The sequence below is a fragment of the Anomaloglossus baeobatrachus genome, chromosome 4 (assembly GCF_048569485.1).
Source record: "Anomaloglossus baeobatrachus isolate aAnoBae1 chromosome 4, aAnoBae1.hap1, whole genome shotgun sequence".
Taxonomy (NCBI): Eukaryota; Metazoa; Chordata; class Amphibia; order Anura; family Aromobatidae; genus Anomaloglossus; species Anomaloglossus baeobatrachus.
In genome coordinates, this window is record NC_134356.1 from 415571439 (window position 1) to 415590403 (window position 18965).

General features: G+C 43.4%; 1 protein-coding gene across 1 annotated transcript in view; it reads right to left on the minus strand.

Annotated features, from left to right (window-relative positions):
- Positions 1–16696, minus strand: part of LOC142302459 (carboxypeptidase A1-like) — a 43148-nt gene extending 26452 nt beyond the window's left edge. Inside the window, exons 1-2 of the mRNA XM_075343524.1 lie at positions 16647–16696; positions 15437–15518 (exon numbers count right to left, since the gene is read on the minus strand). Coding sequence (XP_075199639.1) covers positions 15437–15518; positions 16647–16696 — 132 coding nt within the window. The remainder of the gene's footprint in view (positions 1–15436; positions 15519–16646) is intronic.
- Between the last annotated feature and the right edge of the window lie 2269 nt (positions 16697–18965).

Sequence of the window (18965 nt, forward strand, 5' to 3'; positions counted from 1 at the left end):
GGGGTCATTGTCCTGTTGAAAAATAAATGATGGTCCAACTAAACACAAACCGGATGGAATAGCATGCCGCTGCAAGATGCTGTGGTAGGCATGCTGGTTCTGTATGCCTTCAATTTTAAATAAATCCCCAACAGTGTCACCAGCAAAGCACCCCCACACCATCACACCTCTTCCTCCATGCTTCACGGTGGGAACCAGCCATGTAGAGTCCATCCGTTCACCTTTTCTACAAAGACACGGTGGTTGGATCCAAATATCTCAAATTTGGACTCATCAGACCAAAGCACAGATTTCCAATGGTCTAATGCCCATTCCTTGTGTTCTTTAGCCCAAACAAGTCTCTTCTGCTTGTTGCCTGTCCTTAGCAGTGGTTTCCTAGCAGCTATTTTACCATGAAGGCCTGCTGCACAAAGTCTCCTCTTAACAGTTGTTCTAGAGATGAGAAGGTGTGTCCAAACTTTTGGTCTGTACTGTATATACTATATAAGTTATTACTATCCTTCAGTTAGATGATAATGTCCTTTCACTGGATAACCCCTATAAGACATATTCTACAGAATGGGCACATTACTACAAGGAGACCAGGATGGGCACAATACTACAGGATGGGGACATTATTAGAAGGAGACCAGGAAAGGCACAATACTTAAGGCTGGGGACAAGGATAGGCACATTACTACAGAGTGGGACATTACTACAATGAGGCCAGGATCGACACATTACTACAGAATGGGGACATTATTACAAGGAGATCATGATGGGCAAAATAATGGGGACATTACTACAAGGAGACCAGGATGGTCAAAATACTACAGGATGGGGACCAGGATGGGCAAAATACTACAGGATGGTCACATTACTACAAGGAGACCATGATGGGCACAATACTACATGATGAGGACATTACTACAAGGAGACCAGGATGGGAACAATACTACAGGATGGGGACAAGAATGGGTACATTACTACAAAAAGGGGACAATGGTAGGCACATTGCTACAGGATGGGACATGACTACAAGGACACCAGGATGCGCACAATACTACAGAATGGGCAAATTACAAGAAGGCCAGGAAGGTCACAATGCGACAGTATGGGGACATTACTACAAGGAGACCTGGATAGGCACAATACTACATGATGAGGACATTACTACAAGGAGACCAGAATGGTCGCAATGCTACAGGATGGGGACATTACTACAAAGAGACCAGGATGGGAACAATACTACAGGATGGGGACAAGGATGGGCACATTACTATAGGATGGGACATAACAACAAGGAAACCAGGTGTCACGCTGGGGAGAGGGCCTGGCTTGGCAGGATGCGCCCTATGAAAAGCATGAATCAACCTGGCAGCGTTCACTTCAGATGCCAGAACCCAACTCCTGTCCTCCGGACCGTAACCTCTCCAGTGCACTAAATATTGCAAGAAATTGCGCAGAAGACGGGAATCCAAGATATTGGAAATTTCAAACTCAAGATTCCCTTCAACCAAAATGGGGGCAGGAGGCAATGGAGACGGTACAGCCAGAGCGCCATACTTCTTAAGAAGGGACCGGTGAAACACATTATGGATTTTCAGGGCGGGAGGCAGCTCAAGACGGAAAGACACTGGGTTGATGATTGTAGAAATTTTGTACGGGCCAATGAACCTGGAACCCAGTTTCCACAAAGGCACCTTCAACTTAATGTTACGTATCGACAACCACACCAGATCATCCATAACCAGGTCCGGACTAGGTACACGCTTTCTGTCAGCCATGCGTTTATACTTGTCACCCATACATCTCAGATTGCTCAGAACCCCTCGCCAAACAGATGAGAGAGAGGAGGCAAAACGCTCCTCTTCCGGGACCCCTGAAGACCACCCACTACAAAAGGTACCAAATTGAGGATGGAAACCACTTGCACCAAAAAATCGTGACTGGCCAGTGGAGTCATTACACCGGTTGTTAATGGCAAACTCGGCCAAAGGCAAAAAAGATGCCCAATCCTTCTGGTTCTCAGCAACGAAACACCTCAAATAGGTCTCCAGGTTCTGGTCTGTGCGCTCCGTCTGTTAGACTGGGGAAGGAATGTCGAGGAATAAGACAACTGAACCCCCAAACGAGTGCAAAAAGCCTTCCAGAGCCTGGAGGCAAACTGAGTGCCACGATCGGAGACAACATCAGAAGGTAAACCATGAAGTCTCACGAACTCATTCACAAAAACCTGCACCAGAGTCTTGGCATTGGGAAAAGCAGGTAAGGCAATAAACTGCGCCATCTTGCTAAACCTGTCAACCACCACCAATACCACAGTTTTACTAGCCGACACAGGAAGATCAATGATAAAATCCATGGAAATGTGTGTCCATGGCCTATCCGGAATGGTCAACGGCAAAAGAGACCCTGACGGACGAGTATGCGGGACTTTGGCATGAGCGCAAACAACACAAGCAGTCACAAAGTTGGCTACCTCCTTCTGCAACCCCGGCCACCAAAAACAATGAGACACAAGGTCCGAGGTTGCCTTACTACCCGGGTGTCCGGTAAGCACAGAGTCATGATGAGCTTGGATCAGTCGGTAACGCAGGTCAGAGGGCACAAAAAGTCTCCCTGTAGGACAAGAGGCAAGGGCATCCCCCTGAGCCTCCAAAACAGCAGTCTCTAAGTCAGTACAAAGAGCCGAAACAACAACCCCCTGTTGCAGAATGGGAACGTGATTCTCCTGATCACAACCCCCGGACAAACTATGTGATAGAGCGTCCGCCTTAACGTTCTTAACCCCAAGACGGTAGGTAACAGTAAAATTAAACCTAGTAAAAAAAAAAAGGGACCATCTGGCCTGTCTGGGGTTAAGACGCTTGGCGGGTGCTACCGTATTTTTCGGACCATAAGACGCACTTTTTTTCCTCCAAATTTGGGAGGAAAGTGTGGGGTGCGTCTTATGGTCTGAAGCTGCGGGGTAGGGAGCTCTGGGGAGTCAGCGCTATGCAGTGGGATCACATGAGGCAGGGAGGGTCGCTGCTGCAGGATGCCGGCGGCTGGAGAAACCACGTGTGCCCGCTGCTTAAAGTAAAGGAATATTCATTAGCTGCTCCCCGCCCACCTCTCTCTGCAGTCAGTGGGTGTGAGGAGCAGCTAATGAATACTTGTTTAATGTAAACAGCGGTCACACATGGGAGCTCCAGAAGCCGGCTTCCTGCTGCGGGTGGGGAGAGTGTGTCCGCTATTTAGGAGGCAGGAGCAGGGAGCCGCTGCAGTCATGTCTGGCCCGGGGGAAGTGCAGATCACTGCAGTGTCCGGGCCAGAGCACGGCATACATTACCTTCACAGCACAGCCGCAGTCTCTGTGCTGAGGGCTCAAATTACTTTCACTTTGTTCCTGCCTCTGCACTAAAACGAAGTCTCTCGTAACAGCAGGACCTGCAATGATGTAATGAAGAGGGGTGGGCCAGAACAGCACAGTGCCCGCCTCTTCATTGCATCACTGCAGGTCCTTGAGATATGGGAGACTTTGTTTGTAATGCCAGGATCAAACTGAAGCATGGTGAGCAGCACATCAGTATAAGTAAGGCAATAAATAATATAGTATAAAGGCATTACTGTACACCTGGATGGGGTTGGATCATATATACACACACACACACACACACACACACACACACACACACATGGTATATAACTATATATATATATATATCTATATATATATATATATATATATATACACGCACACACACACAGTATATAACTATATATATATACAGTTAGGTAGTCTGGAACCCATGGACATCACCAAACGCTGGGTTTCCTCCTTCTTAATGCTTTGCCAGGCCTTTACAGCCGCAGCCTTCAGATCTTGCTTGTTTGTGGGTCTTTCCGTCTTAAGTCTGGATTTGAGCAAGTGAAATGCATGCTCAATTGGGTTAAGATCTGGTGATTGACTTGGCCATTGCAGAATGTTTCACTTTTTTGCACTCATGAACTCGTGGGTAGCTTTGGCTGTATGCTTGGGGTCATTGTCCATCTGTACTATGAAGCGCCGTCCGATCAACTTTGCAGCATTTGGCTGAATCTGGGCTGAAAGTATATCCCGGTACACTTCAGAATTCATCCGGCTACTCTTGTCTGCTGTTATGTCATCAATAAACACAAGTGACCCAGTGCCATTGAAAGCCATGCATGCCCATGCCATCACGTTGCCTCCACCATGTTTTACAGAGGATGTGGTGTGCCTTGGATCATGTGCCGTTCCCTTTCTTCTCCAAACATTTTTCTTCCCATCATTCTGGTACAGGTTGATCTTTGTCTCATCTGTCCATAGAATACTTTTCCAGAACTGAGCTGGCTTTATGAGGTGTTTTTCAGCAAATTTAACTCTGGCCTGTCTATTTTTGGAATTGATGAATGGTTTGCATCTAGATGTGAACCCTTTGTATTTACTTTCATGGAGTCTTCTCTTTACTGTTGACTTAGAGACAGATACACCTACTTCACTGAGAGTGTTCTGGACTTCAGTTGATGTTGTGAACGGGTTCTTCTTCACCAAAGAAAGTATGCGGCAATCATCCACCACTGTTGTCATCCGTGGACGCCAAGGCCTTTTTGAGTTCCCAAGCTCACCGGTCAATTCCTTTTTTCTCAGAATGTACCCGACTGTTGATTTTGCTACTCCAAGCATGTCTGCTATCTCTCTGATGGATTTTTTCTTTTTTTTCAGCCTCAGGATGTTCTGCTTCACCTCAATTGAGAGTTCCTTAGACCGCATGTTGTCTGGTCACAGCAACAGCTTCCAAATGCAAAACCACACACCTGTAATCAACCCCAGACCTTTTAACTACTTCATTGATTACAGGTTAACGAGGGAGACGCCTTCAGAGTTAATTGCAGCCCTTAGAGTCCCTTGTCCAATTACTTTTGGTCCCTTGAAAAAGAGGAGGCTATGCATTACAGAGCTATGATTCCTAAACCCTTTCTCCGATTTGGATGTGAAAACTCTCATATTGCAGCTGGGAGTGTGCACTTTCAGCCCATATTATATATATAATTGTATTTCTGAACATGTTTTTGTAAACAGCTAAAATAACAAAACTTGTGTCACTGTCCAAATATTTCTGGCCCTGACTGTATATATATATATATATATATATATATATATATACACACACACTATAACTATATACACACACACACACACACACTATAACTATATACACACACAATATAACTATATACACACACACACTATAATTATATACACACACACACACAATATAACTATATACACACACACACACACACACACACACTATAACTATATACACACACACACACTATAACTATACACACACACACACACACACACACAATATAACTATATATATACACACACACACTATAACTATATATACACACACACACACACAATATAACTATATATACACACACACACACACACCAGATTGGAGGATCACACATATAATGATGGGGAACATACATATTCCACGATGAGGGCCATATCTACCTGGAAGGTACCCAGAATGGGGGATATGAGGACAGAATTTGGGGATATTATTACCTCAATAACACTGTCAGCAGTAAAATAACAGTGTGTCATGACCACATTCTTTTACTTTAATTTTATTTTTTTTCTATTTTTTCCTCCTCTAAAACAAGGGTGCGTCTTATAGTCCGGTGCATCTTACAGTCCGAAAAATATGGTAAATAGGAAAAATTCTTATGATCGTTAATGACAGTAATAGGATAAACCGCCCCCTCCAACCAATGATGCCACTCCTCAAACGCAAGGAGTTCTCTATTACCTACGTCATAATTTCTCTCCGCAGCGTTAGAGCTTCTTAGAGAAAAATGCACACGGACGCCATTTACCAGGCGACGGCCCCTGCGACAAAACTGTCCCAACCCCTACCTCTGACGCATTGACCTCCATGACGAAAGGCTGCAAAATGTCAGGTTAGCAAAGTATGGGAGCAGTAGAAAAACACCTCTTCAAAGAAGAAAAGGCCTGCTGAGCAGAATCAGACTATGTGGAAAAATCAGCACCTTTTTTCATTAGATCGGTAAGAGGTTTAACGATCCCAGAGTAATTTTTGATGAATTTACGATAAAAATTCGTAAACCTCAAAAATCTCTGTAGGGCTTTCAGGTTTTCCGGACGATCCCAGGCCAGCACTGCCTCGACCTTCCCGGGATCCATCCGAAAACCAGTGGGAGACAAGAGGTACCCCAGAAACTGCACCTCCTGCACAGCAAACACACATTTTGGCGTACACGTTATTCTCCTGTAAAATTTGAAGAACCTGTCGGACATGAGCCTCATAAGTTTGTAAATCAGGTGAATAAATCAAAATGTCATCAAGGTAGACCACCACAAATCTACCCACCAGATGATAAAAAAATGTCATTAATAAAGTGCTGGAAAACTGCAGGGGCATTGGTGAGACCAAATGGCATAACCAGACTCTCAAAATAGCCGTCGGGGGTATTGAAAGCGGTTTCCATTCGTCCACCTCCTTGATCCTAACCAAGTTGTATGCCCCCCTCAAGTCCAACTTTGAGAACCACTTAGCTCCCACCACCTGGCTAAATAGATCAGGAATCAGAGGAAGACGGTACGGGTCACGGACTGTGATAAGATTCCGTTCCCAGAAGTCCAAACAAAGACGAAGGCCTCCATCTTTCTTTTTAACAAATAAAAACCTGCCGCCACCGACGAAGATGGACTAATATGTTCCTTCTCTAGACTTTCGGCAATAAATTACTTCATAGCCTGTCTGTCAGGCCCCAATAAACTATATAGTCTAGATTTGGGTAGCTTACCGTAGCTCTGGGAACAAGATTAATAGGAAAGTCGTACACCCTATGAAGGGGAAGGTCCTGGCATCCTTTCTCAGAGAAAATATCGTCATAATCAGAAAGGAAGGATGGCAGAGAGACAGCGGATAAGGAAGTCCCCAAACAATTATCATAACAAAAGTCACTCCAATCAGAAATAAGTCACGCCTGCCAATCTACTACGGGGTTATGTTTAATCAACCAAGGTAAATCCAGCACAATGGGAGTGGGAAGACCTTCCAACACGTAGCATGAAATCAACTCATGATGCACGGATCCCATTGCCAACTTAATACCATGTACCATCTGAGACAAATGTCTTTGAGCAAGTGGTGCAGAGTCAATGGGAAAAACAGAAATAGGGTTATGTAAGGAACTGAAAGGTAAACCATGCTCTTTAGCGAAAAGGGGATCCACCAAACAAACCCCGGCTTCACTATCCACAAAAACATCAATTTTAATCGTTTTGCTCTCCAGCACCACCTCGGCAGGCAGGAGAAAGCGGCAACTACAGGTAAAATAAAAAGACATAACTTGATTCACTGCTTCCACCCCACCAACTGTAACATGAGGCTCAGTCACCCCAGGACATTTAGGAATAAGAGGGCAAGATCCAACAAAATGACCGGGATTACCACAAAAAAACATGCTCCTGTCTTTTTGCGGATGGCAGGAGAGGCACGGGAAGTGGTGGCTCCACGAAGCTGCATGAGTTCATCTGCCACAATCCCCCACCCCTCACCCCCGGATTGTCTTCCAGAGGAAGACATTTCACCTCTAGACATGTCATCTGGAAAAAAAGTTCTACCCTTTCTCTCACGGAGGCGTCTATCAACCCATATAGCTAAAGACATGGCAGCCTCTAAAAAAGTAGGGACATCATACACTGTGAGAGCATCTTTAAGTTTATCAGACAAACTATGACAAAACTGACTAAAGCTTGGTTCACACATAGCGACAGCAACAACGACGTCGCTGTTACGTCACCATTTTCTGTGACACAACAGCGACCTAGTAAGTCGCTGTTATGATCGCTGCTTAGCTGTCAAACACAGCAGACGCAGCAGCGATCATAACGACACGCGTCGCTGTGGAGGTCATGCTGCACTTGGTAACTAAGGTAAATATCGGGTAACCAACCCGATATTTACCTTGGTTACCAGCGCACACGCTTAGCGCTGGCTCCCTGCTCTCCTAGCCAGGGTACACATCGGGTTAATTACCCGATGTGTACTTTGGCTCAGGCTACGTGTGCAGGGAGCCAGTGCTAAGCGGTGTGCTCTCACGCTGCCAGTGCTGGCTCCCTGTTCACGTAGCTGGAGTACACATCGGGTAATTAACCCGATGTGTAGTCTGGCTACGTGTGCAGGGAGCAGGGAGCCGGCACTGGCAGCGTGAGAGCGGTGGTGCTAGTAACTAATGTAAATATCGGGTAACCAAGGAAAGGGGTTCTTGGTTAACCGATGTTTACCTTGGTTACAGCTTATCGCAGGCTGCCAGACGCCGGCTCCTGCTCCCTGCTCGCTTCAGTTCGTCGCTCTCTCGCTGTCACACACAGCGATGTGTGCTTCACAGCGGGAGAGCGACAAGCAAAAAATGAAGCAGGACATTCAGCAACGAGCGGCGACCTCACAGCAGGGGCCAGCTCGTTGCTGGATGTCACACACAGTGACAGCGCCTGTGACGTAGCAGCGACGTCGTTGTCGCCGTCGCTGTGTGTGACACCACCTTAAGTGACAGTTTAGTATCCGCAGCTCATCTACGTAATTCAGAACAATAGGCTTCGGCTGACCGATCTCCCTGCCGCAGCTGACGTAGTCTAGACTCAGCTAACGAGACTCGGTCAGGGTCATCATAGATAAGGCCCAAAGCTTCGAAGAAGCCCTCAACTGACTGGAGACAAGCGGCGTCTTGCGGCAATGAAAATGCCCATGACTGAGCATCCCCTTGCAGGAGGAATATAATGATATCGACCCGCTGCTGAGCTGCTCCAGAAGAGTGAGGCCTAAGACGAAAATATAATTTACAGGCCTCCTTGAAGGCTGTAAATTTCTCTCTACCTCCTGAAAAACGATCAGGAAGTGCTATTTTTGGCTCTAAACGGGCCGCAACATACACATCTGCTCTCTCCTGAATGGATTTTTTAATATCAATAACTTCCAAAGAGAGATTGTATAGTTGCTGGGCCAATTTAGAAACAGGATCCATAATACAAGGTAAAACGTCAACAACACACTTTTTTTTTTTTGAGAATCCTGCAATTTTTTGGGCGTGTTATAATGTCACGCTGGGTGTGGGGAGAGTCACCCAGCAAGTGGATTCCTGGGAATAAGGAAGGCTGAAACACAAAAAGGGGGTAAAACCAGGGGCTCCTGCACCGATCCTGATACTGGGGGGCCATGCGCTGGCCCTTAAACCACAGGTACCTACAGTTAGGTCCAGAAATTTTTGGACAGTGACACAAGTTTTGTTATTTTAGCTGTTTACAAAAACATGTTCAGAAATACAATTATATATATAATATGGGCTGAAAGTGCACACTCCCAGCTGCAATATGAGAGTTTTCACATCCAAATCGGAGAAAGGGTTTAGGAATCATAGCTCTGTAATGCATAGCCTCCTCTTTTTCAAGGGACCAAAAGTAATTGGACAAGGGACTCTAAGGGCTGCAATTAACTCTGAAGGCGTCTCCCTCGTTAACCTGTAATCAATGAAGTAGTTAAAAGGTCTGGGGTTGATTACAGGTGTGTGGTTTTGCATTTGGAAGCTGTTGCTGTGACCAGACAACATGCGGTCTAAGGAACTCTCAATTGAGGTGAAGCAGAACATCCTGAGGCTGAAAAAAAAGAAAAAATCCATCAGAGAGATAGCAGACATGCTTGGAGTAGCAAAATCAACAGTCGGGTACATTCTGAGAAAAAAGGAATTGACTGGTGAGCTTGGGAACTCAAAAAGGCCTTGGCGTCCACGGATGACAACAGTGGTGGATGATCGCTGCATACTTTCTTTGGTGAAGAAGAACCCGTTCACAACATCAACTGAAGTCCAGAACACTCTCAGTGAAGTAGGTGTATCTGTCTCTAAGTCAACAGTAAAGAGAAGACTCCATGAAAGTAAATACAAAGGGTTCACATCTAGATGCAAACCATTCATCAATTCCAAAAATAGACAGGCCAGAGTTAAATTTGCTGAAAAACACCTCATGAAGCCAGCTCAGTTCTGGAAAAGTATTCTATGGACAGATGAGACAAAGATCAACCTGTACCAGAATGATGGGAAGAAAAATGTTTGGAGAAGAAAGGGAATGGCACATGATCCAAGGCACACCACATCCTCTGTAAAACATGGTGGAGGCAACGTGATGGCATGGGCATGCATGGCTTTCAATGGCACTGGGTCACTTGTGTTTATTGATGACATAACAGCAGACAAGAGTAGCCGGATGAATTCTGAAGTGTACCGGGATATACTTTCAGCCCAGATTCAGCCAAATGCTGCAAAGTTGATCGGACGGCGCTTCATAGTACAGATGGACAATGACCCCAAGCATACAGCCAAAGCTACCCACGAGTTCATGAGTGCAAAAAAGTGGAACATTCTGCAATGGCCAAGTCAATCACCAGATCTTAACCCAATTGAGCATGCATTTCACTTGCTCAAATCCAGACTTAAGACGGAAAGACCCACAAACAAGCAAGACCTGAAGGCTGCGGCTGTAAAGGCCTGGCAAAGCATTAAGAAGGAGGAAACCCAGCGTTTGGTGATGTCCATGGGTTCCAGACTTAAGGCAGCGATTGCCTCCAAAGGATTCGCAACTAAATATTGAAAATAAAAATATTTTGTTTGGGTTTGGTTTATTTGTCCAATTACTTTTGACCTCCTAAAATGTGGAGTGTTTGTAAAGAAATGTGTACAATTCCTACAATTTCTATCAGATATTTATGTTCAAACCTTCAAATTAAACGTTACAATCTGCACTTGAATTCTGTTGTAGAGGTTTCATTTCAAATCCAATGTGGTGGCATGCAGAGCCCAACTCGCGAAAATTGTGTCACTGTCCAAATATTTCTGGACCTAACTGTATAATGGTTAGGAGGTGTGGCCCGCCAACATTCCCCTGTCTCCTTGCCAGACCATAGGACTAAATCCCACCACCCACCAAACCACGGAGGGAAAAAATAACCAGCAAATAGGGAAAAAGGAAAAACAACAACTTATCTTTGAGAGGGAATCTTCAGAATCTACAGCAACAGTAGTCTGAAGCCACATGCACACCTAGACAAGCAACTTCTCCAAGTGAAAAGTATAACCCACACTGGAGGAGTGAGAGGCCCCAGGTTATAAAGGCCCTTAATTACCAGCTAGAGGAAAGGCTCCTCCAACCTGGCAAGGAAACAGAAAAAACCCTAAATCAAGCCCTTAAAGGGACAGCGTCCATTAACTTCTGGACGATCGCCGTGCCCTTCTGCACCTGGTCCCAGCAGCAGCATCTGAAGGTCCAGACACATCCGTGTCACCAGTATGGGGACAATACTACAGAATGGGCACATTACTACAAGAAGACCAGGATGGGCACAATATTACACGATGCGGACATTACTACAAGGAGACCAGGATGGGCACAATACTACAGGATGGGGACAAGGATGGGCACATTACTACAAGAAGGGGACCAGGATGGGTAAAATACTACAGGATGGGGAAAAGGATAGGCCCATTACAACAGGATGGGACATGACTACAAGTACACCAGGATGCGCACAATACTACAGAATGGGCACATTACTACAAGAAGGCCAGGATGGTCACAAGACGACAGTATGGGGACATTACTACAAGGAGACCTGGATGGGCACAATACTACAGGATGGGGACAGAGATGTGCACATTACTATAGGATGGGACATGACAACAAGCAGACCAGGATGGACAAAGTAATGCAAGGTGGGGACAAAGATGGGCACATTACTACAGGATGGGGACAAGGATGGAGCACATTACTACAAGAAGGGGACCAGGATGGTCACAATACTACAGGATGGAGACATTACTACAAATAGACCAGGATGGGTACAATACTACAGGATGGGAACATTACTACATATAGACCAGGATGGGTACAATACTACAGGATGGGGACATTACTACAAGGAGACCAGGATGCGCACAATACTACAGGATGGGGACATTACTATAAGGAGACCAGGATATACACAATACCATAGGATAGGGACAATTACTACAAGGGGACCAGGATGGGCACAATACTACAGAATGGGGACAAGGATGGGCACATTATTATAGGATGGGACATGACAACAAGGAGACCAGGATGGACACAATACTGCAGGGTGGGGACAAAGATGAGCACATTACTAGAGGATGGGGACAAGGATGGAGCACATTACTTCAAGAAGGGGACCAGGATGGTCACAATACTACAAGGATGGAGACATTACTACAAGGAGACCAGGATGGGCACAATACTACAGGATGGGGACATTACTATAAGGAGACCAGGATGTGCACAATACCATAGGATAGGGATATTACTACAAGGGGACCAGGATGGGAACAATACTACAGGATGGGGACAAGGTTGGGCACATTACTATAGGATGGGACATGACAACAAGGAGACCAAGATGGACACAATACTACAGAATAGGCACATTACTACAAGGAGACTAGAATGGGCACAATACTACAGGATGGGGACAAGGATGGGCACATTACTACACGATGGGGACAAGGATGGGCGCATTACAACAGGATGGGGCACATTACAAGAAGGGGATCAGGATGGTCACAATACTACAGGATGGGGACATTACCACAAGGAGATCAGGATAAGCACAATACTACTGAATGTATGCGATATATCACCATGAATATCCTTCGTGGACTTTCCTTGCAGAAATAAGAATTTTCTCACTCCTCTGCTTTCAGTTGCAGTGAATATCGCATTAGACTCCACCATTTTGTTTTTCCACGTGCGTAGAACACTGTTGCCATAAGCAACAAACACAAAATTTTGAAAACTTATATTAGACACATAAGGCTTTCATGTAATGTAAAATTCGTTACCATAGAAACAAAAAAAGATCGCAAAGCCAACGACTTATCAGCAGCCCCTCGTATATGTAAATACAATGACAAGCAAAAGGGTAACAATGTTTTCAACTTTTGGCTGTCAGGCTCCATATCTCACCATCCACTACAGCTTTAAGCATGATATTAACTTCTTTTTATAGACAATCATCTTGACTATCTCATCCATAAATTTTAATTTAAATAATTTATCATATGATTAGTGCAGATTCTTGTCATGTCACTGCATTGTTGTTCCTGGTGTTTGAAAAAAATATTTCTTCCTGTATACTACAAATTACAACCTGTTCTCACAGTCCCTATTAGATCAGGGTTTTATTAGGTTGATACACAAATGAAAGGTCACTGGTTTGAATCAAGAAGCAGCCATGAAGAAGATTTTCCCATAAAAGAGAACCAGCATCATCCAGCTCATCGATAGTTTTCTCTCGGCCAAGAAAATTGCCAAACTGGACAGTTTGATGAATAGGAAATGAAGTACGGACATCCATTCAAAAGCCAAGAGGTGAATGTCCAGGCAAAATATCGGAGTCAATAAGTCAGCTCAAAACAAGGTCTATCAGTTCTGGCACAACAATCAAGGAAGTAATGGTGGCTCGTATGCTTCTTAATATTGAGATCATAGACGTCCATACAAGCACTTTAAATAGGAGCTGAAAAGAGAAATCGTGCAAAATAGGGGCTTATCCAATTAAAATTAAAGGATAAACAACTCAGAGAGTCTCACCTTGTGTGGTTGTGCAAGTCACAACGATCATAAAATGCCTAAAGGCCGCTGCAGGACTCACGTGCAATGCGTTGACCAATATATCATATTTTATCTACATCATTTGGACTGGTTTGTCGGAGCAGGAGATTAACCCTTTTCTTCCTTCCATTGTTTGTATCATATAAGCACTTTGTGATGCTTGTTACACAAATCTGGAATGGTGGTCTGAAAAAAGGTGAAGAAGCCTCAACTTCAATATCATCATTAGAAGGGTCGACACAAGTTTGCAAAGAAGTACGAAAAGTGGACAGTAGAAGCCTGGAAACAAATGATTTTAAGTGATGAGACAAAAGTCAATAAAGTAGGCTCCAATGGGTGCAAATCGGTCTGGAAGAAACAAGGAGAAAAAGGGCTAATGGATAGAGAAAATGAAGGAACTGTCACGTTTGGTGTGCTTCAGGACAATGACCCAAAGCATACCTTGAGATTGGCAAAGAAATTGTTCAATGATAATGAAGTAGAGATGCTGGATTTACCCCCACAGTCCCTAGACCTCAATCCAATCGAACACTTGTGGGTAGAGCTGAAGAGAAAGCTGTATACATACCCAAGTGAGTCAACTAGTATGCACCAACATTGGGAATCTGTAGAAGAGACTTGGGATGAGATTTAGGTTGAAACGTGCTTGGTTCTGATAGAGAGCATGCCCAGAAGGATTCAGGCAGTGTTGAAAGCCAAAGGCGATTTACCAATTATTAACCAAATAATAAAAATGTAAATTTAGATTTTTAGAAACAGCAACAATGGAGTGACATGACAAAAATCTGCATACTTAATCATATGCTACACAGTTGCAAGTCAAATTTATATATTAGATAGCCAAGATGATTGTCTACAATATGAAAGTAGTCTCATGTTCAAAGCTGTAGTAGATGGAGAGACATGGAGCCTGAAAGTCAAAAGTTCAAAACAGTGTTCCCTTTTGTTTGTCATGTGTGGTCAATATAAAGGACTGACACATGACTTATTCCTTCCAAAGGCCATACTAAGGACCAAAACACACTCATTATGGGTGGAAGAAAGATGATTCTGGCAGCTTATAAGTAAGGGTTCTTTACAGTTAGAGCAGTAATATTGTGGAATGCCCTACCACAAGAGGTTGTAATGGCAGATACTATAACAACTTTTAAAAATGGGCTGGATGATTTCATCCCAACAAATGACATTGTGGGTTATAAATAATCTAGCAATAGAGAATGCATTACTGATGGAGAAAGGTGGAACTTGATGGACCTACTGTAGGTCTTTTTTCAATCTATATAACTATGTTACTATATGACACAGGATGGGTGCAAAGGAATTACATAGATAGTAAAATTTGCGTATCGCAAATTGCTTCTGCGTTTTGGCCTAGTTTTTGTTACACAAATAATGATTGCGCAATTTATCAAGTGCTGTATTTACCTAATTTTAAACCATAGAATTACTTTTGCTCATGGTTGTAGCTTGATCAGAAAATTCTCTAAATAAATTATGCTGCTGTTTTCTAGGAGATAAAATAATATAACCATCTTTTTCATATATAAGATTATCATTATAAGTAATATACACATGTATATGTGAAACTATACACATTCAATATGTCGAGCAACACAGAAAAGGATTTAGAAAACTTAGTAAATGTTGAACTGACATCTGCTGGTCAAACTTGTTTTTGCTCCAGTTTTGCAGAATTAATGCTATATAGTTCGTAATGAAGGTCATAGTAGGTACCTCTAAGTGCTTCATGGCCTCCAATTCTCTTAAAATATCCAACTGTGTATCATCTTTGGCGTGAGCGCGTAGAACCTGATCTCTATATTCCCAGAAAAGAAAAATATGTTAAGTGGTATCTTACATATGTGCAAGCAAATTATGACACAGATTATATAGGTTGAATAGCAACATAGTAAAATAGAGTAAAGAAATGTATAACTTGCAGTTTTGGATATAGGGGAATAGAAGAGCAGCGTGTTGACAGCCATTGGGTAATACTGTGTTTCCCCGAAAATAAGACAGTTATTTTTTTGCTCTGAAAAATGGGCTAGAGCTTATTTTCAGTAGATGTCTTTTTTATGTGATTTGACAGCCCCTAATTCTGACCCTGACTGTACATAGGGCTTATTTTTGGAATAGGGCTTAGGCTATGTGCGCACGTTGCGTACAAGCCCTGCAGAAATTTCTGCAGCGATCTGAAGAGCACATGTGCGCTTTAGATCGCTGCAGAAATGTCCGTAGTGAGCGCCGATTCCATGCGCTCTGCCTGCAGCTCCTGCCATAGACAGAGCAGGAGCTGCCGGCAAAGCGCAGGAAAGAAGTGACATGTCACTTCTTTTTGCGCAGCGCTTCGGCAGTAGCCGAAGCGCTGCGCTCTTAGACGCCACGTGCGCACGGCCCCTGCACAATCTCCATAGACTGTGCAGGGGCCGCAGGACGCATGCAGTTACGCTGCGCTACAAAGCGCAGCGTAACTGCATGTTTTTACGCAACGTGCGCACATAGCCTTATATTTCAAGCATACTCAAAAAATCCTATAAAATCATGCTAAGACTTAGTTTCGTGGTATGTCTTATTTTTGGGAAAACACAGCAGGTGGTGGCAAGGTCAGACATATCATTGGTGCAACCTGTGCGGCTGCACAGGCACCTAAGAAGTGAGGTGGCCCAGCAGGAGAAATTGTACATTATGTTGAGCTCTTGGTCTGCAAAGAGCTCAGATAATGTTCTTGCACAGAGGCTCTCTTCTGTCTGTGTCTACTAGTGGGTGGTGAACTCTCTATTTGCCGGGAAAATTAAAGACTGCATTAGCCGTTGTCCGCTAAAGCATATGTTAATGTGATAACCCCATCTACCGTGGAGAATCATGAATATCAGGCGCACTAACATATTATTGGAGTCCTCGGTAAAACTTTAAAGAACAAAATTATCAACAATTGTTACAATACTTTCTGCACAGTAAACATGCAAAAAGAGACTCAACATTGTTGGTACCCATCGTTTAATGAAAGAAAAACCCACAATGGTCACAGAAATAACTTGAATCTGACAAAAGTAATAATAAATAAAAAAATCTTTGAAAATGAACAAATGAAAGTCAGACATTGCTTTTCTGCTTCCACAGAATTTTAAAAAATAAAACTCATGAAATAGTCCTGGACAGAAATAATGGCACCCTCCTCCTTAACGTAATATTTTGTTGCACAACCTTTTGAGGCAATCACTGAAATCAAACGATTCCTGTAACTGTCAATGAGATTTCTGCATTTATCAACAGGTATTTTGGCCACTCCTCAAGAGCAAAGTGCTCCAGTTGTCTCATGTTTGCAGGTTGCCTTTTCCAGATGTCATGTTAAAGCTCTTTCCAAAGATGCTCAATAGGATTTAGGTCAGGGCTTATATAAGAATATAAGACCACTTCAGAAAAGTCCAATGTTTTCCTCTTAGCCATTCTTGAGTGTTTTTAACTGTGTATTTTTGGTCATTATCCTGTTGCAAGACCCACGACCTGCGACTGAGACCAAGCTTTCTGACACTGGTCAGCACATTTCTCTCTAGAATCCCTTGATAGTCTTGAGATTTCATTGTACCCGCCATAGATTCAAGAGATCCTGTGCCCGATGCAGCACAGCAGCCCCAGAACATAACAGACCGTCCTCCATGTTTCACAATAGGGACAGTGTTCTTTTCTTGATATGCTTCATTTTTCCATCTGTGAACATAGAGCTGATGTGCCTTGTCAAAAAGTTCCATTTTTGTCTCATCTGTCCATAAGACATTCTCCCAGAAGCTTTGTGGCTTGTCAACATGTAGTTTGGCAAATTCCAGTCTGGCTTTTTTAAGATTTTTTTTTTTAACAATGGTGTCCTCCTTGGTGGTCTCCCATGAAGTCCATTTTGGCTCAAGCGGATGCTGCGATCTGACACTGATGTTCCTTGAGCTTGAAGTTCACCTTTAATTTGTTTACAAGTTTTTCTGGGCTCTTTTGTTACCATTCGTATTATCCATATCTTTGATTTGTCATCAGTTATCTTCCTGCAGCCATGTCCAGAGAGGTTGGTTACAGTCCCATGGATCTTACATTTATGAATAATATGTGCAACTGTAGTCAAAGGAACATCAAGTTGCTTGGAGATGGTCTTATAACCTTTACCTTTACCATGCTTGTCTATAATTTTTTTCTAATCTCCTGAGACAATTCTTTCCTTCACTTCCTCTGATTCATGTTGAGTGGTACACACCATGTCACCAAATAGCACAGTGATTATCTGTAGCCCTATATGCAGGCCCACTGACTGATTACAAGATTGTAGACACCTGTGATCCTAATTAGTGGACACACTTTGATATAACATGTCCCTTTTGTCACATTATTTTCAGGGGTACCATCATTTCTGTCCAGGCGTATTTCCTGAGTTAGGTTTTTTATAAATACAGTGGAAACATGGTTGAAAAGCCATGTCTTGACTTTCATTTGTTCATTTTCATAGATTTTTTTTATCTATTGTTACTTTTGTCAAATTATTTCTGTGACCATTGTGGGTTTTTCTTTCTTTAAACGAGGAGCACCAACAATTTTGACCACGTGTGTAATCGGAAAACTTCTGCTCTTTTGACTTGGCTTGAAATTGTTCCTTTATCTTCTGGATTCTATAAGGGAGTCAATAGATAGGTCAGACTATTAACCCTGCTCAAGAATTAGTGGGCTTTTATAAAGCCCACATTTTTGGTCCAGGATGCCCCAAATTTGACTGGATTGTCTGAAAATTAAGGAAAGTTCCAGCAAATTTGAGACAGTTGGCAGGTACGCTCCAGAAAAAAAAAGATGTAACACTTTGAATGGCAAGGCCATCAATACAGGGTGCTGCACTTGCATTTCTCCTAGTTTCTCCTAGCTCTACCCATCCAACAATGTTCTTCTAGCCAAATGCTGCCTTCGGCCCATAGGAGAACAGCAGAATCCTCCGGTGGACCCCTTTCCAGTAGTGTGTCACTTACCCCAAAACATGATCAGTAGTTGGCACAATACATTTGTTTCACTATGTACAGACGAAGGAGATGTCTCATCATTCATTTTACAAACTACCCAGTATATTATTTTATAGACGCATAGGTAAATTTGTGAGTTTAATATTTGCATGTAGTTGATCAGTGGGAATCCAGAGTCAGTATTACTGTTGGGCCTCTACCACCCCAGTCTGACACTGGCTGCCTCTTATGCTTAGCTTTGTCAGGGTAATCGACTGTTTTATATATGAACAAATTGT